We start from the raw sequence: 24,134 nt of genomic DNA, 5'->3' as shown, positions 1-24,134 counted from the left end.
TACTAATGTTGCAGATCAAGGGATTTCCATAGTTTATTGAGGCCAAGAATTTATGCAACATTCGACATTCACATCAAACTATGTGAACACAAAGTCCAAAAAACAGTAATACATGTGTGTGTATTGTCTAGTTAAATCAATTCAATTGATTTTGTTACTCAAGAAAGATATGGTAGATCTACAAAAGAGTTAAAAAAGTAAAACTTAATCCTTCCTTGATATCACTTTAAGTGTGAAGAGAAAATCAAGAGCTGTTCCCTCTAGCCATGTCCAGTATGAGAGAGCTCCCTGAAGATAACTAGCTCTTTAGAACCTGTCTCCACATTCTCACCATTCAATCATCTAAAAACTCTAATATGATTCGGTTCTGAAACGAAGACAACTGTGTTCAAGTCGATTCAAAGGCCTGGAAACCGAAAAAGAAAAAGAAAATAGAAAGAGTAATGATTGACATTTTTCTCAGGTTGAAAAGAAACAAGTTTTGGCAGTGGCTGAAGATGGACCGAAACAGCCGGCAATCAATAGGAGAAAAGGCATTGCCAGTTCAATGCAAGGGTTACATTCCAAGGGCAAACCAAAGAAACACCTCATAGAGGCAGCAGCCAGATTCAAGTGACTATTTGGTTAAGCTCAACTTTGAAAGCATTGCAGCTGCTTGGTCACCACCCAACAAGAAATAAGGATGCCGAAGAGCAGCAGAAGCCGATAAACGGCCCCTCACAAAGTTACCCCTCTCAGATATCAGTTTTGTAGCTAAATCCCACCCCCTGCCTGAATCAAGGTCAAGAATTGTGAAGTCAGGCCTCAATCTTGTGTTATTCCTCCATCTATTCAACTCATATCCAACCGTTTTTATTTCTGCATTGAAATTCTTTAAGGCGCCAGTGGACCTTAACGTTGGTATTGCCATTTGCAAGAATACAATGCCAGCAGAATACGTATCAAATAGATCAGGACTATTCAGCTGCAACAAAAATTACAAATACCATTGAAGTACACTTGAAAGAATATAAGCATTGTGCCTCATAAACCTATTCAATTTATATACTAGAAAATTTCATTTTATTTCCAGTTCCAAAAACACAGTACCTGCCAAAGAATTGGAGAAAGTAAGGCAGCAATAGGCTCGGGTGGAGGACTTGGTGTCTCCTCAGGAAGTACATAAAGTTCAGGTGGGCAATAATCAGGATCAAGTAAAGTAATGTCGGGAACATAGTTTTTCCCTATCCGAAGGTCAGTAGCTGCCCCAAAATCTATGAGCTTGATCTGTCCCTTACGTGTAACGACTAAGTTTGCTGGCTTCACATCACGGTGAACAATTCCTGTATCATGGATCTTCTTAAGGGAAGTAATAATCTGGCGCATTATTTGCTTGATGATTAATGCATTTCGTTTAACAGAATTTAGTCCTTGCAGCACACGTCCGAACATGACAGACTCCAAGTTAAAAGGGAAGTTCCGATCTTTGATATAATCAGCAAGATTTCGTTCTCCCTGTTACATGGATATCTCCACAATTAATATGGAAAAGGTGAAGTTGGTTCCATTTTTATGTGTACGAAGTTGATTGATAAAGAAACATTTCAGAGTAACAAAATAAATGAATGAGGAAACTGCAGAACAAAAGACTAACAAGTATGAGTACCTCAAATTTCCAAACAAGCCATTTTACACCTGTTTTGTCAGCAACAAAACTTCCAAGGAACTGGGCACATGTTTCAGGTGCTGCTCTAGACATTCTATAGTTAAACCACTCCTCAACTTCACCAAATTCTTCAGCCCCTTTGATTCCAACCTTCACCTGCATATTCCCATTATAACGGAAAGGAAACCATGGAAATCATCAAAATGAAACTCAACTCAAGATTAAGTAAAAGGGAAGTTCATTGAGCTTTTTAAAACAGAACTTAAACTTCAATTAGCATAGGTAGAATTAAAATGGCAAGAGAAAGAGAGAAGAGAATCAGTTACCTTCTTAAGAACAACTTTTTCTTTGAATCTGCCATCCAACTCTAATGCTTTTCGTCTTCCTCTCTTCTGCACCTTCTCTTCTTCAGCTTCAGCCGCACTCTTGGGAATAAACACGCCAGAATAAACAACACCAAAGGACCCTTCTCCTAATTTATTCCCAACCAGAAAATCACAACTCTTCAAGCTCCGCCTTCCGCTCAAACTTGATAAACCCAGCTGCAGAGGAGCTAGAAGGTACGCATCAATCGCACCTAATAGAACACCAGGCCTTGCCGTCAAGTAAATCCATGCCAGCCCACCAAAAACTACTAATCCCCATTTCTGAAACTCTGATAATTCTTCAGTATAATTCTGGAATTGCACCAACCCAGATTGAAAGATTGGAAATTTATCCAAGTTGAGAGTGTTCTCTAATAAATCATTCGGGATATTCTCAAAATAGGCATTGCACCTTCCTGGATTTGTACTGGTTTTGAAACGGATAGTGAAAGAATGTAGATTGTGCTGGAAACTGAAATTGGGCTTCAAAGACGAGAAGCAAATTAGTTTAGGATACTGTTGAATTGCAGCTGTACAAGTAGAGAGTGGAGAAGAAGCCATGCCACCAGTTTCAAGGGAAGCTCAGCCTCGGTCTGATTTCTCAAACCAAAAAAAAAAAAAACTCTATATAAGCATCGGCAGGTAATTGCTTGCCACATGCCACTTCCCCTTTTATCCACTTAGTAGGAAATACGTGGATAGAAAATGCCCCATCTTAAGTTAGCCTCCTAATAGTGGAGCTAAATAATTAATTAAAATTGGCTTGTAGTTTAACCTATACATTTCTTCTTCTTTTTTATTCGCTTCCTAAAATTCCTTGAATAACAGAACACACTGGTGATTTTGATTTTTGAGATATTTAATCTCTATATTTTAATTTTTTTTAGTAAAATTTGACATTTCACAGTTGTATCACACATAGCAGCACGTGATCAAAATATTTTGGCTAATTGTATTACATGCTGGTTAAATATAAATTTTATGGAAAAGCATACACCAAAGACAATACAAGAGGTGAAACTTCAGTTAGAGGATTAGCCTCGGGGTAGTGGGCAGTGGGAGTCCACATATCAAGTAAATATTGAGTTATAGTATATAAGAATAATAATATAATAGAGCAAAGACTGTACTGCAATTAAGTGCAAATATCAAATTAGAAATAGGACAATATAAATTAAGTCCATACGCCAAACAATGGCAACATTGGAAAAAGAAAACAAAAACTGAATAGAAAGAACATTTGAAGTTGAGGAAGATGGAAATTGATATTAGTAGGTGATATTGTTTTGAAGGAAAGAGGAGACAGGCCTAACGTAAGTGAAGTTGAGGAAGGGGTTGACATCAGTCTTTGGGCTGGCAGCAGGTGAATCCGACAGCGGCATCTCTGTCCATCTCTTCTCAAAATTCGCAATGCACTTCTTCCCTGCTACTTCTGGACGAAAACTCGGCTTTATTTCCCTCGAATCCAATTTCTTCCAGTTTATTCCCTTGAACCATTTGTGCCTCTTTATATCCTCACTTGCAAGCCGCCTCCCAGTATCTTTTTGTAGCAGCTGCATCCACACATCAACATTTAACAATTTCCCTATCAAAATTCAACCCATAACAACACACACAGTTTCAACTTAATCAAATACCCCTTTCAACAATGAGTGTGCTTCACTAGACAAAAATGCTGGGAGCTTCATCTTATCCTTCACTATCTTTTGTTGAATTTTATCTCTGTTCCCGCCTGTATATGGAGGCTGCAGAATCAACACCAAACAAGCATATTAACAATAACTAAAATTCACGAGGTAAACCAATTCTTTTAAGAGCAAAAAAAAAAAAAAAAAAAAATTGACCCTTTGAAAGTTTAGAATGCAAAAGCCATGAATAATCAGATAGAACCAACCTTTCCAGTAAGCATCTCGTATAATAAGATCCCTACACTCCACCAATCTGCAGCTTTATCATGGCCTCTTCCAAGAACAATTTCAGGCGCCATATATTCAACTGTTCCACACATGGAGTTTGATCTTGTATTTTCGTCAAATTGCTTTGCAAGGCCAAAATCAGTCAACATTACCTTCAAAACAATGTATATAATGTCATTATTCCTTATGCTAAGTGTTCTTGTCTGAGTGGCTCTAGGTGAGCGTGTGAGTGGCTGGGAAAGTGCTTACATGGCCATCAGCATCCAACAGGATATTTTCAGGTTTAAGATCCCTATGCATTATGCCGTTTGCATGAAGATGGCTGACTGCAGAAACAATCTCAGCAGCATATATACGAGCCAGATCCTCTCTAAAACACAATTGGAAGAATTAAACAAGCAGCCTCTCAAAGAAGTAAACTAACACAGGACAAAAGAATACCTAAAAAGGCCATGGTGATACAGCTGAAAAAAGAGGTGACCCCCATTTATGAAATCCAAAACAAGGTACAGTCTGTACTTCGTCTGCATCCAAATTAACAATGCATCAAAACCTTTGGACCAACATTGAAACCATATGACCCCAAAAATCTAAGAAAACTAAATTCCTTGGAGAAACATTTCATCCTAAGAAGAATTCCAAAAAAAAAAAAAAAAAAAAAGTAAATAAGGACTGAGCAATTCTAATTCATATCACAATGCAACATTACCTGAAAGGAGTATTTAAGTTGGACAATGAAGGGATGATCTATTTTTGTCAGAATGTCCCTTTCTGCTTTCATGTATTCAACATGATTTCTTTCCACTATCCTATCCTTTCGCATGACTTTCATAGCGTATATTTCTGATGTATCCTTTTTCCTAACTTGATAAACTTTTCCAAATGCACCCTGCCCAACAACCTTCAGAACCTCAAAATCTTCAATGCCTACACCACAGACCTCCAAAGAATCCCCAAGGAAATCCTCTTCAACCATCTCAATAACATTATCATCCATAGAGGATTCCTCAAACTCCACCAGTTCCATTGAATCCTCTGTCTCGTGTAAAGTGAGTTTACTGAACTTCAGTGACTGGCTAACATAGGAAGAGGGACCAACCAATGAGTGTGATCGGTTGTAAATGACAACTGGATCATCATAAATAAGCTCGGTAACATCAGACCCAGACAAAGGATTTGCCATTTTGCCATGATTACCTTCAGCTGAAGCTTGTACAGGCAAAGGTCCAAATACATCAGCAAAGTCTAGCTCAACGTTTTCAGACAAAAAAACATCAGAAGGTGGAGGGTTCTGAGGAAAAAGCAACTGGCTCTTGGATGGTTTACGAGTGCAAGGCTTGTTCAACCCAGCTAATTGAGAGGAAACCATGTTACCAATTACTATAGAAATGCCAACTGCAGACAGCTAAAACAATTACTCCTATCGATACTAACTGCAAACTGCAGTTGGCTTAATTTAGAAGAGCTATAGGGTGAGTTGCACTGCCGAGGGACTCCTATCAATAGCCGTAATCAAAAGGAAGTTAACGTATGTAATAGGATTTCCCAAAAACTTCGGCAATAGGCAAAACAGAATCCAGAAGAATAAGCTGCTCTTGTTTCCCGATTTGCAGGAAACAGTGGATGGTCCAGTGGTTGTAGACTTCATAGAGATGAATCCGTCAAATCTGCAATTCAGTTTGAAAACGGTGTGTAAGATAATCACAGCCAAAAAAACCCAAATTCAAACTCTGTATTTCACTAATCCCCATGAAATAACAACATTGCCAAATACTAGATTTAATGTAATCTCTTTTTCATTGGAAAAGAGAAACAGACAAACACACCAACAAAATAAAAGGCATGAATTTACAAAAAGACCATACGGAAGACCTAAACTTCAATCATGCCGATGAGAAAACTCATGATGCATAACAATTAATAAGAAATCCCAGATATCCAAAAAGTCAAAACAACAACCTAACCTGAATTGCGCAAATGCAGAATTCTAGGAAATGTACAAAAAGAAAAGCAACTAAATGCAACCTAAATTGTGAGAAACCCAGAGAAAAGGGGGGAAACAGCGACCTAGAAAAGCAAATCTAGCAATAAAACGCTAACAATGAAAGAAACGCCATCGAAATAAAGAGAGTAAGCAACATAATTAGGGAAATTGAAGGAGAATAGAGATGAAGAAGCAGTACCAGGGTGAGGATGCAAAGGAGGGAATGCGAAGATAGGGCCAAATAAGAGACGTGAACGAGTGAGGGAGGAGAGAGATCCTAAAGCGAAGGTGCCGCGTCGCCACTTATATTGGATTGCGGAACGCCAGCAATTTTCTCTTTCGCAACTGGCAATGGCTCCGAATTTTGACCTCTTCACAGGTGGCGTTAACTTGAGTGGCTCACCGATACAATAATTTGGAATTAAGGCTCACACAAGTTTTTTTTTTTTTTTTTTTTTGATAAAAGTGCCATATTTCATTTCATAGAATCACAAATTACACATACAGCACGATAAAACTTCCCACCCATACAGGCTATAGTCAGTATAAGAACCACAAAGGGAAGAAAATAGACTACAACGAGCAAGGAAAAGACTACAAAGAGCAGTAAAAAGACTACAAAGAGCAATTAAAAACCATAAAAGGTACAAATACAGCAAAATAGAAATCATATACTTCTCGGAAGTCGAATTCCATCGAAAAACAGCTGTAATCCATTCTTCATCATCTAGCCTCTTCCGGACATTCGGATCTGAGTCCTTTCTATTTTTGCAACCACGCAGATCTATAGATCTGCGGACAAGATGAACCTTTTCCGCTCTTGCTAAGATCGAAAAAAGAATAAACGATAAAAATATAGCTAACAAGTGTAGATCTGATGGAAAAAAGATTCAAGAAAGTATATAGACTTCAAACTAAAAAGAAAAGATAAAAGTGAAACTAAAAAAACAAAGACTAAAACATAAATGGGGGGAGGAAGAAGGAAGATAAACTTCCTTCTTCCTCCTCTAAGGGAATCTAAACAAAAGGAAGAAGTAAGACGGTAACGGTGACGAAAAGTTGGAAAAGAAGAATAAAGGGGGAAGAATGAAAGTTAGAGAGAAGGAGGAGCCTCTCTCTCTAACTTTTGGTGTCCCTATTAAATTGATTGATAAGGCTCACACAAGTTGTCCCCAAAATAATGTAGCCCAAAATAACTAGTTTTAATACCTACAACTTTATCATGTTCGGACTAAATTTTATCAACTTTAAAATTCACTTTTGCTGCCATGAGCCCGCCCTCCCAGTCCGAGTCCAGGCCCATTTAGCCGGGTCTAGACACATAAAATTGGTGTCAGGTCCGACCCGGTCTAAGTCTGAATAAACTCGTCTAAAAAATAGACGGGTTTGGACTATATAAATACCCGTCGGGTTTGGTCCGGTCCGTTCTCTATATCTACATTTATAAATTATATATAATATTTATTTCCCTAATATATATATATATATATATATGGGTGAGATCTAGTGTGACAAGGGGTTAGGGTGTGACAAAGAGCTTATTGTGTGACATAACAAAACTACGTAGTTTTAAAAAGGGCAAAGTGGCAAATTTGTAAATAAAATGAAAGAGAGGATAGAGAAAATTGTTTTATTTCTTTTCTTTAAAATACATTTTCCCGACATCTCTAACATCGTTTTTCGAAATTTTTTATACTATTAGACTCGTCTAAATTAGACGGTCATTTTAAGATCCCTGAAGCTCAAGTAAAAAAATTCCCGATGAACGGAATCCGGGTGGACGTTTTCCGGCGAGAAAAAAGTGCCCAGAAAATTCTAAAAAAAATCCAGAAAATGTAAAACATTATTCTAAGAAACTTTAATTCTTGGGTCGAAGCGGGAGTTCTTACGGTTTAGTCCCAATAAAACTTTTTCTTTAATTTTATCCATTTTACATGCTTTAACAATTTGTTGGGTCAAAACTGTAAGGAATCTACTTTGAGCCAAGAACTAAAGTTTCTTAAAATGATGTTTTAAATGTTTTGAAATTTTTTGATAATTTTCTGGGCATGTTTTTTTGTCCTACTTAAATTGTTCCAAATCAGTGTATCATTTGTTCCAATATAATACTTATATTATTCCAATAGAAAATTGTTTTATTTCTTTTCTTTAAAATACATTTTTCCGACATTTCTAACCTCTTTTTTCGAAAATTTTTATACTATTAGACTCGTCTAAATTAGACGGTCATTTTAAGATCCTTGAAGTTCAAGTAAAAAAAATTCCGGTGAACGGAATCCGGGTGGGCGTTTTCTGGCGAGAAAAAAGTGCCCAGAAAATTCTCAAAACATTCCAGAAAATGTAAAACATTATTCTAAGAAATTTTAATTCTTGGGTCGAAGCGGGATTTCTTACAGTTTAATCCCAGTAAAACTTGTTCCTTAATTTTATCCATTTTACATGCTTCAACAATTTATTGGGTCAAAACTATAAGGAATCTCGCTTTGAGCCAAGAATTAAAGTTTCTTAAAATTATGTTTTACATGTTTTGGAATTTTTTGATAATTTTCTGGGCACGTTTTTTTTCCTACTTACATTGTTCCAAATCAGTGTACCATTTGTTCCAAATCAATGTACCATTTGTTCCAACATAATACTTATATTGTTCCAATAGAAAAATGTTTTATTTCTTTTCTTTATACATTTTCCCGATATTTCTAACCTCGTTTTTCGAAAATTTTTATACTATTAGACTCGTCTAAATTAGACGGTCATTTTAAGATCCCTTAAGCTCAAGTTAAAAAAATTTCTGGTGAACGGAATCCGGGTGGGCGTTTTCTGGAGAGAAAAAAGTGCCCAAAAAATTCTCAAAAAAATTCAGAAAATGTAAAATATTATTCTAAGAAACTTTAATTCTTGGGCCGAAGCAAGATTTCTTACGGTTTTGACCCAATAAATTGGTGAAGGATGTAAAATGGATAAAATTAAGGAAAACATTTTATTGGAACTAAACCGTAAGAAATAATACTTCGACTGAATTAAAGTTTCTCCAAATATTGTTTTATATTTTCTGGAATTGTTTGAGAATTTTCTGGGCATTTTTGGGTTTATTTATCGCAAAACGCCCATCTAACCGCCGGATTCCGTTGATTTGGGACTAGACAGTAAGGAATCTCATTTTGAGTCAAGAATTAAAGTTTCTCAGAATAATGTTTTACATTTTTTGGAATTATTTGAGAATTTTTTGGACATTTTTTTCTCACAGAAAAGCAAATCGCCGGATTCAGTGTACGATTTGTTTCAACATAATACTTATATTTTTCCAACAGAAAAATGTTTTATTTCTTTTCTTTAAAATACATTTTCCTGACATTTCTAACCTCGTTTTTTAAAAAAATTTATACTATTAGACTCGTCTAAATTAGACGGTCATTTTAAGATCCCTGAAGTTCAAGTAAAAAAAATTCCGGTGAACGGAATCCGGGTGGGCGTTTTCTGACGAGAAAAAAAAGTGCCCAAAAAATTCTCAAAAAATTCCAGAAAATGTAAAACATTATTCTAAGAAATTTTAATTCTTGGATCGGAGCGGGATTTCTTACGGTTTAATCCCAATAAAACTTGTTCCTTAATTTTATCAATTTTACATGCTTCAACAATTTATTGGGTCAAAACTATAAGGAATCTTGCTTTGAGCCAAGAATTAAAGTTTCTTAAAATGATGTTTTATATGTTTTAGAATTTTTTGATAATTTTCTGAGTACGTTTTTATCCTACTTACATTGTTCCAAATCAGTGTACCATTTGTTTCAACATAATACTTATATTTTTCCAACAGAAAAATGTTTTATTTTTTTTCTTTAAAATACATTTTCCTGACATTTCTAACCTCGTTTTTCAAAAATTTTTATACTATTAGACTCGTCTAAATTAGACGGTCATTTTAAGATCCCTGAAGTTCAAGTAAAAAAAATTCCGATGAACGGAATCCGGGTGGGCGTTTTCTGGTGAGAAATAAAGTGCCCAGAAAATTCTCAAAAAATTCCAAAAAATATAAAACATTATTCTAAGACACTTTAATTCTTGGGCCGAAGTGGGATTTCTTACGGTTTTGACCCAATAAATTGTTGAAGGATGTAAAATGGATAAAATTAAGGAAAACGGTTTATTGGGACTAAACCGTAAGAAATCCTACTTCGAATCAAGAATCAAAGTTTCTCCAAATAATGTTTTACATTTTCTGGAATTGTTTGAAAATTTTTTGGGCACTTTCGTCTTTTGTTATCGAAAAACGCCTATCTAACCGCCAAATTCCGTTGATTTGGGACTAAACCGTAAGGAATCTCATTTTGAGTCAAGAATTAAAGTTTCTCGGAATAATGTTTTACATTTTCTGAAATTTTTTGAGAATTTTCTGGACATTTGTTTCTCACAGAAAAACGGATCGCCGGATTCCATTCACCGGAAATTTTTTTACCCGAGCTTCTGGGATCTTAAAATGACCGTCTAATTAAGACGAGTCCAACGGTATAAAATTTTTTGAAAAACAAGGTTGGAAAAGTTGGAAAAATACAATTTAAAGAAAAAAATAAAACAATTTTCTCTTTCCTTTTATTTACAAATTTGCCACCTCCTTTTGGTTAATTACAAAATTGGTCATTGTCACACAATAAGGCTTGTCACACCATAAGAAATGTGTCACACATGATCTCTTATATATATATATATATACTCCAATCCAAAGAGTCCTAACCCTAAATGCACGCCTCCCTCCATCTCTCACACACAGACACAAGAAACGACCGCCCCTCACCAAATGACCGCCGCCCCTCAACCCCCTCATCTCATCTCACACAACTCCCGCCCCTCAACAACCGACCGTCGCCCCTAACCCGCCCCTCAACCGACCGACCTATCAGTTCTTTTGGTAAGAAAAGTAACGAGAATCAGTTTGTATTAAAGGAACTGGAATTATTTTGTCGAACATATTCTGAACGAGGTTCTAGGAAATGTTGTTTTGAGTTGAGGGGAGATTAAATAGTTGAATGGTGGAACCTATTTAGCCTGATTTTTTCTACTGCTTTTTTTTTCAGCTCCTGCTCTTTGTTATTTGTCCTAAAAAGAGTTCAATGTGTTTCAATTAGAAAATTTAGAAGTTTCAATTATTTAGCCTAATTTTTTCACTGCTTTTTTTCAGCTCCTGCTCTTTTTTTCTACTGCTTTGTTCAGCTCATGCTCTTTGTTTTTTTCAGCTCCTGCTCTGTTAATGACAACACTTTTGCAGTGTATTGAGAGAGTAACACCAATTTCGATTTATTAGTATATGAACTTGTAAAATTTAGATCTTAGTTATTATTTGGCAATGACATGTTATCTACATGTCTTTTTAATCATTAATAATTCAAGGTGCAAATCTGTAAATAATGACATCCATATTTTTTTGTCATTGTCCTTTGAACTCTGTTTGGTTCTGTTTAAATTTGGTTAGAGGCTGGTTCTGTTTTGTAATGTTTTTTGGATTCATAAATTGTTTTGTAATGTTTTGTTATGTCCAATTTGTGTTTCGTTGGGTGTAATCTATGGGATTATTGTTTGGATTCAATTAGTAATCTATTACTGTTATTTTTTTTTTTTGCAGGATGGCTGAAATTCCCGTGAACCAAAATGCTTCTGAAGTTCTCGTGAACCAAAATGCTTCTGAAGTGTCAAGTTCTACTGCTGATGCTCCTACAAATCAAACTAAAGATAGCCAGTCTTCAAAGCGTCGGAGAACATCAGAAGTTTGGAAACACTTTGATGAGCTTAATGATGAGAAAGCTTCTTGCATGTACTGTAAGTGCATCCTTTCTTCTAGTTCAACAGGTGGGACCTCACATTTGAGACGTCATTTAGTGAAATGTCCAAAGAAAGTAAACCAGGACATAAAACAGTTTTTAGTTCCCACTGGTGCCACACAGGGAGGCAAAAGTTGTGTTAGGACTTATAAGTTTGACAATCATGAGTTGCATAAAAGCATTGGTCTTTATATTGTTGATACTGGTCATGTTTTTACTACGGTTGAGCGAAAGTCTTTTACATTTATGATGTCAAGATGTAATCCTCAGTTTGATGCATTTAGTAGTAAGACTTTAAAGAGAGAAATTCAAAATATGCATGCTAGTGAGAAAGACAAATTGAAAGAGTTGTTTAAGAATTCAAATGGACGAATATGCTTAACAACTGATAATTGGAAGAGTGTACACACAAGAGATGAATTTGTTTGTATCACTGCTTATTTTGTGGATAATGATTGGAAATTGCAAAAGAGAATTATATGTTTTAAGGCTCTGACCCCTCCATTCGATGGTAGATGTATTGCTGATGAGATTGCCTTGAGTTTAACGAAATGGAATATTCAAAATAAGATTCTTACAATCACACTTGATAATGCGAGTTATAATGATGTCATGATTGCTAATGTAAAGAATCGTCTTATGGCAAAAAAAAGTATCTGATTAGGAATGGTGATTTTTTCCATGTACGATGTTGTGCTCATATACTTAATTTAATTGTGCAATCCGGTTTGTAAGTAATTAAGGAGCCCTTAGACAAAATTCGTGATATGGTTAAATTTATCTCTAGGTCGGCAAAGCGGTCCAAAAAGTCTTTTGACATTGCAAAAAGGACATTTGAATTGGAAACAACAAGAAAGTTATTACGTTAGTTTTGTATTAAAATCATGTTAATTATATTTATTTTGAATAATTTTACGTCTATATTTGTTTCTATGGTGCAAGGTACTTAATTATTTGGTAAAATCCAAATAGGAGCTAAAACGGAGCAAAAACGAGAGAGAAATCACATTTGCGAGCTAAAAGCACGCACGAATTTAGAATACCGATACGAGGAGTTGGGAAACGATCACGAGTGAGAACACAAGCCCGTGTCGCGATCGAGATTCCTAATATCTCGATCGCGACACACGTCTTTCAGTCTCGAAAGTACACATTCGTTCAGCAATCTCCCTATGCCACATGTCGCGACTGAGATTCCAGAATCTCGGTAGCAGCAGCGAGGTTTTCAGCACTGATTTCACATGTTTTAATTCCAAATAATGTGTCTGTTCGTCTGGATAGAAGCGACTCTTCACCAGCGGACTTGACACTTCAAACACACCTTTTGGAACATTATAAATAGATGTAGAAATTCAGAATTCATGTTGTTGAAGTTGGTTCAGTTAGTTGTTCTAATTTATGTTAGTTTTGTTACACAAACTTATTATAAAGTTACAAGTTGTGTAAATAGTTTGAGATACAATATGTAGTTCTTATAGTTTAGAGTTCGAGTGTTGTTCCAAAATGAGTTTACACTCTAATAGTGGATTCAGCGATCTCTATTTTGAGGATTCAGTGAGAAGAATTAGCGGCTGAAGCGCCCCAGGGTCTAACAAACCTACGAAGTTTGAGGAAAGGATTGACAATCCGGAACTCAAATTAGTTAAAATGCTATCCAGGTTTCTTCTTCCCCGTTAACTTGATTCGATTCATAATAAATTAATAAGATATCTTTTCAATGCAATTTATTTCTACTGTTGTTATTTTTTAGTCTGATATATTCTCTAAAGTAATAAACCGGTGTTTTCAATAAAAACCTTTTTACACAAAATATATTTCAAGTTAAACTTTGTTGAACACTTAAAAGAATTAGGATTTATGGTTGATATGATCGATAGCTCGGCTTATCAAACATAGAACACCAATTTGATTAAGGTAGCAATCTGTTCCGACCGTAGAAAGATTGTCTGCAGCTCGAAGCCCAGTAATTGAATTAATCGATAAATTGTTACATCTTAATAATCTGATCAAAGTTATAAGTTGATTTCTTGCTTTGTGTATACAAGTCTTGAATTCTACTTGTTCCTAAACATAATTTCTACATTTGTAATCCAAACTATTAACAGAATTGGATTCTGAATCACAACCATTTATACCATTTTAAATCATTAACGTTTTCCTATAAACCTCGAGAAAACGAATGTAATCAAGACAATAATCTCTAATCAAATTATCATACGTTCCCTGTGGGGATCGATATTTCTATTACTACAAGCGAAACCGTACACTTGCGGAATTCTCCTAACAGCATATCCCAACTAATCAGTTCGTCCATAGCCCTCAATTTGGGCTTCCAAAGATGGCGAAAGATGGTGCCATTTAATCCAATCCCTATGTTATGTGCGACCTTCACAAAATCCAGAAGTTCCACCCAAGAATTGGGAGAAATTTGGGAGGGGCAAAGTGAAAATTCCTGAAGAATGTCCTCAACATTGCTCATTAGAAGGAATCACAGCCCTAACTCAATATGTTGGGTATAAATACCCAAGTAACCATAATGATCGGTGTTCACTTGACAAGTGGGGGAAGGGAGGCGCACATCCATCCCTCGTAAATTTAGATGATCAGCAAGAAGCAGCTGCAACCTCTCGGCATTTAAGGTGAAATGATGCTCCTCAGCTTGAGGATAAGTTTTCTTCCCCTTATCAACTACTTTATTCCCATCAGGTTTATCGACCTTATAAGGTTTTTTAGGGTTCTATTTTTTAGGAGACATAATTAAAATAGAATTGGAAAAAAAGAAAGGATCAAAGATTACTTACGCTTATAAGGAAAACCTCTAGAAAGATTAAATCGCACAAAAGGAGCAAAACGTAGCAGATGAAGAAGGAAAGAAAAGAGGCTCACCTGACCTCTTTTCATTTTATACTGCTTGAGAAATAAGTGAAGCGATGGGCGCCATCATTACTAACAAGTAATGGTCAAGAAGCATTAACTGCTCTTGACATACCCCCTCAAAAAAACGAGAAACTACGACATGTGGCGAACACAGATGACCCATCAGCAACTCGAAAGATGCCCAAATACGTGGAAAAACATGCTCTAATGACTACATTAGTGTGCAGATTAAGTGACGGGAAAATCAACTGTCAGGACCCCACACAACTTCCTTATCAATCCCTCATATCTTAAAAAATCCAAAAATTATCAATATCAATCCCCTTCCTCTAACTTATCAGGAATCAACAAGTACAACTGTAACATCCCTAAAACCCTAACATATGAGTCTTTCCACATGCATATATGTTTTCATGATTGAGTACATACATTTTACATTCATCTCATTATCATTAGAAGTTTCATATGTATAGTGCGATTATCTTGCGATTAGTAGGCGATTAGTGCGTCAGATGTAACGATTGGTTAATTAAGTTAGGACTTAAATGAATGAATGCATATGTCCTAAATTGATTAAATTACACTTTTGGATGCTGAATTTGAGGTTTGTGAGGAAGCACCTCACTAAGCATGAGGTGTCACCCAATAGTAAGACAAATTATACCTCTTCAATTTAAAAGGATGTACACAACTCAATCCTTATTATTTTCAGCCACAATTTCGACCATAGCTTCATCAAACCTTCCTTTTTCATACCCTAACATCCTCCAAAGAAAACTCTTCCAATTTCTTCCATTTTCAAGCCAAACAAGTCAAGTTAGGAAGCATACTAGGTGATAGACACAAATTGAAGGTTAGTATGTTGTTTTAGCTTCTTTTCTATAAGTTTGATAGTCTGAAATACCTAGGTATGATGATAGGATTTGTTATGGATGAGTTACGATTGATTTTCTTGAGTTTTGATGTTGTTTAAATTGGTTATAGGATGTCTAAATGAAAGATATGTATCAAGTGCCCTAAACATAAATATAGGGTACTGCTTTCAGTCATCTTGGAACATGTTTTTCATCTTGATATTGTTAGAATTTGGAAATACATAAAGAATAAACTATGTTCATATATATGTTAATCAACTCTCTGTAAAATATAGGACTTCAATTCAATATATATATGAAGAAAACCTAGATGGATCATGACTGGCTCGAAATTGAATGTCAAATGAGGCAGCCATGTTGAGGTAGCATTTGGAGAATCTTAGATTCATAATTTGGGAACATTTACTTATAAAAACGTGTTCCTAACTACTTGAAGTATATGTATGTAAAAGGATTTGGCAATCTATTGTGTTTAGTGTGAGCTAAGTTGAGTGAATTATGGTAGATGCAAAGCTGGGTAGTCTGTTTCTTGGCTGGAAATAGGACAGAATCATTTTGCATGCCATATATTGTGTAGAAGTGATAAGTGATATTAATGTGAATTTTTGATAGGTTATACCCATATATGTCTAGTTGCATAAAGTTCAAGAAACAGGGCATTTGGATTCATATAGAGAGAGTTATGGCAGAATGTGTGCAAGTAGGTCATGTGGTGATCTAAAACAAAAGGTTTAGATTGCATGAACTTTGTGGAGTTAGTGTCTTGTAAATCATATAGCATTCATTAGTTTACATTTTCATTAAGTTTATGTTAAGACTAATTGTATAAATGTTATGTGACATTAGGAGGACAAAGTGCAATTAGACGTACACCTGATCGTGTAGAATAGATCAAACCGAGTGCGACGGTAAGCATATTGCTTATATATGTGTATGAATGTATTGTGGCTTGTGACTTATTGAGTGCGAGATGTGGTTGAATTTGATGTGAATAATGTTTGAGTGTTTGTGATATGTTGTGATAGATATGAAAGTGATATGATTGAGTATGTTGCAGTGTTATGAGTACAAATGTGACATGTTGAGCCTTGTGCACATACTTGAACTGGATAATGGTTGGATAAGAAATGAATATGAGCTTACTTAGATGGATATGTGAAATGGTCCTAGTTGAGAGTGCTATCCGAATATTGTGAGCCGGAAGCACATGTGTTGAGATATATGAGTACGTGAATTGAGTTTAACTCCTCCATAGCACAAATGATTGTATTCCAAATTTAGTGAGCTGGGATATAGATTGGGCCCAAGGACCATTATATATATATATATATATATATATATATATATATATATATATATGTGTGTGTGTGTGTGTGTGTGTGTGTGTGTGTGTATGTATGTATGTATTATCTTAGTATAGCAGGGCCCTTACTGAAATAAGTATTACTATAATAAGTGAAACAAGTGAATATCTTTCCATTGAAAATTCTAACTTGGTACTGATGATATATTTTGATATGTGTTCTTTACATTACTTTTGTATACATGTATGCATAATATGTTTATTGAGTAGGCAGCTCACCCCTTGCCAACAGATTTTTACAGGTTAGGTCGAGTTCTTCTTGTTTAAGGTCGCACCGGCAGTGTCAGTCCATTCTCGCCTAGGCATTTTGGAGTATTTTGATGTACTTTTGTTTTGTAAATCCTTGATGTGTGTCCGGTAGAGTGATAATAATATAATGATAAGTGTGTGCTAGGGTTATGGATGTGATCTTTCTAAATGCTTTAACTCTACTAGACGCTACTACGTAGGGGCAAGTGTACCCCGTCGTATCAAGTAATAATCCGGTTAAGACCGGGTATCGAATCCACGGGATTTATAACTACAAGTATTAAACTACTCGGTTTTACACGTTATCTAAGCGGTGAATACTTTAGTTGGTTGGGTGACAACTATGAACTACTCCTAAACTACGGGTGAGACAATTTTCATGTATTTCGAGCCCTTTTAGGGGGATACGGGTGATGATAAGTTATAACCTATGATAAACGAAACGAAATATACACGATTAATAGTTTACTCTTGCAAAGACGACTATTTATAGACCGAACAACTCTGTGAGGTTCTAGAGTCGTGATTTTCCCTTAAGGTGACTCTAATTCTTAGGATCAGAAACTAGGGCCCGTAAGTTCCGTGGCTCGTCAATTCCTACGGTTTTCGGTTTGTCAACTCCGGTGAGGCAACACCTATGTGATTCCTAATAGATTTCGGAGCTCGTAAACGACCTACACAATAATCAATTATAAGTATCAAAGCAAGCAATAAACATTAACACGTATAGTGAAAACGGAATCGTAAATCATGTATTATAAATATGGAATACGAAAATAGGGGATACAACCAAGCCTAGTACATAGAAAGAGTACAAGCTAATTAACAAGTAGATAGGGAAGAAGAATCGGCCCTTAAAACTAGCTAACCGGACTCAAAGTCGTCTCTTAGGACTTGGAGGTGGAACTCTCGAGCTTGATGAATGCGGATGGAGCGAAACTTCGGTGGAGTAACGGGAGGATTATACAAGCTCTCAAGGTGTGAGGAACTCTAATACATAGAAAAATGAATACTGAAATGAGTGCTAATCACTCTTACTTATACATCAAGCTCGGGGGTAGAATTGTAAATACACAAGTTGCATTATTTCTGCAGTTTTCCCATGACACGCCCCGCGTGGATAGGCAGGCGCCCCGTGTGTTTGCCTATTTCGTTGACAATTTCCTGCATGAGGATCAGATTCAGGTCTGATGTCATAAACACGCCTCGCGTGGACAGGAAGACACCTCGCGTGTTTGCCCATTCCGTTCATAATTGACTCTGTGTGGATCAGATTCAGACTGTTTGTCATAACCACGCCCTGCGTAGGTTGGAGTATGCCCCGCGTGGTTGAGCTTCTAGGGTTCAATAGCTTGAATCATGCCTTTGACGCCCCGCGCGGCTTGGAACACGCCCCGCGTACCTGAGCTTCTGAAACTTAGATTGAAGAATTGCTCATGTACGCCCCGCGTATAAGTAGAGACGCCCCGCGTGTGTCGGTGGATTTTACTCCTTTGCTCGTACTTGCAAAATACAATTCTCGACAGCCGAGTTAGCTTGACGTTTATTTTTCCGAAATTAACTGAAAACAAAGGAAATTAATCAAAAGCATAAAATATATTTTTATTTTGTTATTTTATTAAAAACACATTGTTTTTGTAATTAAACTCACTTATTTAGTCCATAATTAAACCGTAATTCACGCTAAAAGATAGGGAAAAAATGCCCCTATCAATCCTCTATGTAGGATAGTGACGTAAACATATATTGTAAATTGTAAACGCTTTCTCTTATCTATAATATGTAAAGTTTATATGAGATTGAAGTTTATATGATTGAGACTTGAAAGCATGTCTGTAACTGATGTTGTGTGAGATATCATGTGATCCTAGTGAGGGGGTTATAACAATGCTTCTCGAAGCCAATGTTTTCTTATCCTAAAGAACAATAAATTAGACCCGGGTAGGGGTGGCAATGGGGAGGGGATTATCCGAAAACCGTGGGTATCCGAACCGACGGGGATGGAGAAAAACCGTAAAAATTGGGGATGGGGACGGGGATGGGGAAATTTTTTTCCCCGAAATCTAAATGGGGATGGGGATGGGGATTGCTATATCCTCCCCGCGGGGATCACCGCCCCGTTACCGTGTAAATGCCCGTAAGGATCCCCGAAAAAAATTATTAATTTTAATTTCTAACTATTATTTTTATACCAAAGTATCATATAAATTAGTAACAGGATGACATAATATATACACGGGAATCTAAACAATCACAAATCATAAACATAAACTTTACTTGATCATACATTGGATTCTTCTAACTCATATCAAATTTTATGTTTATGATTTGTGATTGTTTAGATTCTTCTAACTCAGATTTGTGATTTAAATTCTTCTAACTCATACTAGACTTTACACAGAGTATTATTAGGTTTACCATTTTATATTTTAAATTCATCTAGCTCAGATAGATTTGTGATTTAAATTCTGCTAGAGGTATTATTTTTAATTGAGTTTATTTTGTTTTGAGAACTAGCTAATTTCAACGGAATATAATTAGTTTATTTAAATTAGGTTTATTTTAATTATCGATTACAAATAGTACTATTAATTTATTGGGCATGGGGATTCCCCGAAACCGTACCGAAACCGTGTGGGGAGGGGATGGGGATGAAAAAAATCCCCGAATCACTTAATGGGGATTCCCCGAAACCGTTCCGTAAACATTTGGGGACGGAGTGGTAATTGCATAACCCTCCCTGCCCCGGACCGTTGCCACCCCTAGACCCGGGGGGACATTTGATATCAAACGAATATAAACTCACCATGTGGCACTTAAGAGAACTGGACTAACACACGAGGAAAGGGAACATATCGTGCCTCTACAGCCAAACTAGACAATACTACTCCATATTAAAGACCTCGACTCGGGAAGTCTTAAAAGATCGAGTGAAGGATCTATGAGTTGAGTGAAGTCAAAGCTCTTGAAAATTGTGAAAGAAATAGAGTTCTCGTACGAACTCTTTTAGGCTCAAAAATACCTCACATGAATTTCGGGTTAAATTGTGTACTTTCAAGTTCTCATAAAATTTTCAAAAATCCCGTTTTTATTGTCTTTTTAAATTTCATTATAGAGATCACTTGTGGGTTAGGACTCAATGCTTTTGTTTAGTACGAACCTTGGCTTTGCATAAATTCCATAACTTCGAAATCAAGACTTAAATTTCTTAATTAAACCGATCCTTTATGTTTCGATGTATTTACCTTTGACGACAAATAACGGAACTTTTAATTATTGTCCATAGAAGGTAGTGTGTTGGGTAATTTATGAGCCAATAAATGAGTTTAATTATTTTTATTTATTTTATTTTTATTTTTATTTTTGTTTTTGTTAGTGCAAAACAAACTGTAAGTGCAGGGTTGCACGGCCCTCCGCGTGATTAAAATGACGTCCATTCCAAAGACGTCGCAAAAGAAATGAAAACAAAAACAAAATGAAAAATAAAGATGGAATTAAAGAGAAACAAGGACCTTACAGGTCTGGACTTACGCGAGGCGCACCCAAGGGGGTGCTCCGCGTAAGAGGTGGATGTGGTGTAATTTTTTTTGGGCAGAGACGCACATACGCGGGGCGTAGACAGGGGTACGCTCCGCGTAGACCGAGTGGGAAGCCGTTATTTATTGGAGAAGGCGGTTCACGCGGGGCGTAGACAGGGGTACGTGATAGGGGCGTTTCGTCCCTATCTTTTAGCGTGATTTACGGTTTAATTTTAGATGAAATAAATAAGTTTAATTACAAAAATAGAGTGTTTTAATAAAATAACGAAATAAAAATAAATTCCGTACTTTCGGTTAATTTTCCTTATTTTTGATTAATTTAGAAAATAAAACGTCAAGCTAACTCGGCTCTCGAGAATTGTATTTCAGGTACGAGCAAGGAGCGAAAATCCACCGACATACGCGGGGGCGTATCACCCTTCACGCGGGGCGTGGAACACTTGGTCAGAAATAATTGTTCAATCCACAGGCACCACGTGGGATCTACTCACCGATACGCGGGGCGTATCAACCTCCACGTGAGGCGTGTGACATGTGTCAGAAATGATGAGCCTAATCCTAAAAGTCAGACTGCATGGTCTCCCAGAGTCAACTGCTCCTACGCGGGGCGTCCCACCTTACACGCGGGGCGTGTAAGGAAGTTCTTCGACCTAAAAGACTCAGAGACTTATTTACGCGAGGCGTGCTTCAGCTACGCGTGGCGTAAAAGACCCAATTCAAGCAATAAAATCTCAGAAACTCAACCACGCGAGGCGCATCTGTAGACACCGAGTCGGAGGACCTGTGACGAAAACCTGAAAACAAGACGGTTGAAGCGATTGATTCCGAAAGTTTTGAAAAATATATAAAGAATAATAAGTGAAGGAAAATTAGCGGCACGGCGCGGGTGCTTAGCGGCATCCGGCACGCGGACGACAATGGTCGAACGCCCGCTCGGCGGCGCGGGACGTGCGCTCGGCGTCTGTCGGACGCACCGCAAGTGGCACGCTCTCGACGTCCGAGCAATGCCCGGGTCCGGTGGCACGGGGCGCGCTCTCGTGGGCCGCTGAGCGCACGTGCCCGGTAGCGCGAAGCGCGCGTTCGACGGCCGCGACGTGTGAGCATCCGGCGGCGCGGGACGCGCGCTCGGCGGCCGCAGGGTGCGCACGCCCGATGGCTCGAGGCACGCCCCGAGGGCCGTCGGGCGGGCGCCCAACCACGTCGGGCGAACGCCCGACGGAGGTTGGGCGCGGGCGCCCAACCTAGCGTTGGGCGCTCGCCCAACGATTGTTGGGCGATCGCCCAACAAATGTTGGGCGATAGCCCAACACTAGGTTGGGCGGCCGCCCAACCCCAATGGGCAACGCCCAATTTCTTTTGGGCGTCACCCATTGGTCCGGGGACCCGTTTGCCTATAAAAGGCACGGATCCCCATGCAAAATAGAAAAAGAAAAAAAAGGGAGGAAGGGAGAGCTTCTCACACTAGAATATTTTTTCTAGAGAGAAGAAGTTGATTTTTTTAGGAGAAAACATTTTTTTTCCTAAAAATTGAAAATCTCCAAATTCCCTAAGTTCAATTTTTACTAAATTTTTCATAAAAAACGGAAGCTCGCGGTTCGTGGAATCAATCGGCTTCGACTGTCAGATACCGAATTCAAGGTATTATCCGAGGACTAGACTCTTTATTTTATTTAATTTATTCTCTTCTCCTATTTATTTTTTTTATATACTATAGTTTTTATTCATTTAGTCATTTATTTATTTTGTCACATTTTATTTAATTAGCGTATTTATTTAATTTTCGTTTCGTGTTGAATAAAATTCGGTTTTGTTTTAAAATAAAAAACCTCGTTTTGATATCCCAATACGAACCGTGATCCGATAAAAAGGTAGTTCGGGTATCAAAAACGTTGTAATTATAACATTTTAATTTAAAAGAAATTTCCAAATAATGTTTTAAAATAAAAACGTCGTTTTAGGAACTTCCGTTTTCGACTATGATCCATTTTTGGTAGTTCGGAAATCCAAAACGATTGAATTAGATTTAATTTAAAGCTGTTGAATAAATCTGGAAACATTTAGGAGTGCTGCTGTAATTTACCAATTCGGTCACTAAATGCTGTTTACCAACGGATTTTCCGTCGGTAAATCTGCCAAAATGTAAAAAATACCATTTCAGTCCCTTTTTCTTAACTTTTAAGCTTTTGATCCTTAGTATATATATATGTATAATTACGTAATATATGTTTTTTAAATTATTTTAGAATTTTAGCATATATATTTATTTTAGAATATTTGTATATCATTTTTATTCTATTTTACAATATGAGTATAAGTATATATATATGTATTTCCTTTTTATTGATTTAGGCTATGTTTTGAATATTAGTTACTTGATATTTTGAGAAATAATGGATAAATATTAGTATGTGTCATTTTTGATATTTAAAACTATATTAGTTATGTATATATATATATAGTTTTGGGATATTTGGGTTATCTTGATTATTGAATGAAATTATTTTTGGGTAAATGTTATTTTCTTAGTTATAGGATTTACTTACTATTTTCACATTTTCAAAGTATAGATATATTGTACCTATTATTTTTATATACATATAGTTCCTTTTGTATTAACTTTTATTTTCATATTCTATTTTTGATTTAAATATATATATATATATATGTTAGAATTGCTTTCTTTATTCTTTTGGGCTTAATCATGGGTCCATGTTTCAAGTGGACTTTGTTTGAGTATGGATGGTGGTTTAAATTGGTTTATTATGGTAATTATAATTAGTAAAGAGTCCATTAAATAAGTGGGGAAAATAAATCATAAAAAGAGAGTTTTCAATTGAATTATTTAAACTAATGAGTTTTTAGATTTCTAATGTAAATAAATAGAGTCATTCTTGTTAATATTTCAAATCGTTTCTCAAAACACCACGTTTTAAAACCTTAATCCGTTCCAAAGGCGGATTAAATGATCATTGTAATTAAAATCGTTTTCTTTGTGAATAATAGAGTTTTGAATCATTTTCTCAAAGAATTTGTACAAAATAAAATTGACTTGTATGTTTAAACCATGTTTTCTCATTAAAAGGTTTTTATCTCAAACGTTTTCAAATACTCAAGTCGTTCCAACGGCGATTCGGGTAAATTTCATCAAACGGGGTTTTAAAACGCACCTAAATCGTTCCAACGGCGATTAAGGTGCGAACCATGTAAATGAACTCGTTTTGGGGGAAATAAGTTAATGTAGAATGAACACACAACATCACATTTAATACGGGTGTAAATAAATCACTTCTTTCTTTCCCCTCTCTGTGTATGTATAAACATAAATGGGTGATTCTTTACTGATGTGGCTTTTCAATAATATATGCTCAAAACGGTTTCTAAAAAGAGAAAGAAAAGGGTTTCAAATGAATTTTAAACTTAAAGAAGTATACGATTAGTCCGTTATCACCTAACATGCTGAGTAGGAGGCCGGTGGTTCATAACCGGGCGATGTCGGGGTGCCTAGTAGCCT

The 24,134-nt window shown here is 36.5% G+C and overlaps 2 protein-coding genes across 4 annotated transcripts; both read right to left on the bottom strand.

The window, feature by feature from the left end:
- Window positions 1–14: 14 nt before the first annotated feature.
- Window positions 15–2,989, bottom strand: LOC136205726 (serine/threonine-protein kinase STN8, chloroplastic). The gene is made up of 4 exons (XM_065996464.1): window positions 1,972–2,989; window positions 1,646–1,801; window positions 1,090–1,494; window positions 15–964 (listed from the first exon to the last, which is right to left on the bottom strand). Exons 1-4 carry the CDS (start codon window positions 2,569–2,571, stop codon window positions 617–619), a joined length of 1,509 nt encoding a protein of 502 aa, XP_065852536.1. The 5' UTR covers window positions 2,572–2,989; the 3' UTR covers window positions 15–616.
- Window positions 2,990–3,137: 148 nt separating this feature from the next.
- On the bottom strand, window positions 3,138–7,067 carry LOC136205727 (serine/threonine-protein kinase AtPK2/AtPK19-like). Of its 3 annotated transcripts, none has more exons than XM_065996465.1 (7): window positions 6,110–7,067; window positions 4,636–5,593; window positions 4,368–4,450; window positions 4,176–4,296; window positions 3,905–4,078; window positions 3,648–3,755; window positions 3,138–3,563 (listed from the first exon to the last, which is right to left on the bottom strand). In XM_065996465.1, the coding sequence occupies exons 2-7, from the start codon at window positions 5,293–5,295 to the stop codon at window positions 3,279–3,281; spliced, it is 1,431 nt and encodes a 476-aa protein (XP_065852537.1). In that variant the 5' UTR covers window positions 5,296–5,593; window positions 6,110–7,067; the 3' UTR covers window positions 3,138–3,278. The 3 variants fall into 3 exon arrangements, with proteins under 3 accessions (XP_065852537.1, XP_065852538.1, XP_065852539.1); XM_065996466.1 differs by lacking the exon at window positions 6,110–7,067 and adding an exon at window positions 5,994–6,094; XM_065996467.1 differs by lacking the exon at window positions 6,110–7,067 and adding an exon at window positions 5,891–5,912.
- Between the last annotated feature and the right edge of the window lie 17,067 nt (window positions 7,068–24,134).

This window comes from Euphorbia lathyris, chromosome 9 (genome assembly GCF_963576675.1).
Source record: "Euphorbia lathyris chromosome 9, ddEupLath1.1, whole genome shotgun sequence".
NCBI lineage: Eukaryota > Viridiplantae > Streptophyta > Magnoliopsida > Malpighiales > Euphorbiaceae > Euphorbia > Euphorbia lathyris.
The sequence above is the reverse complement of the archived record's forward strand: the minus strand, read 5'-3'. Positions and strand labels throughout refer to the sequence as shown.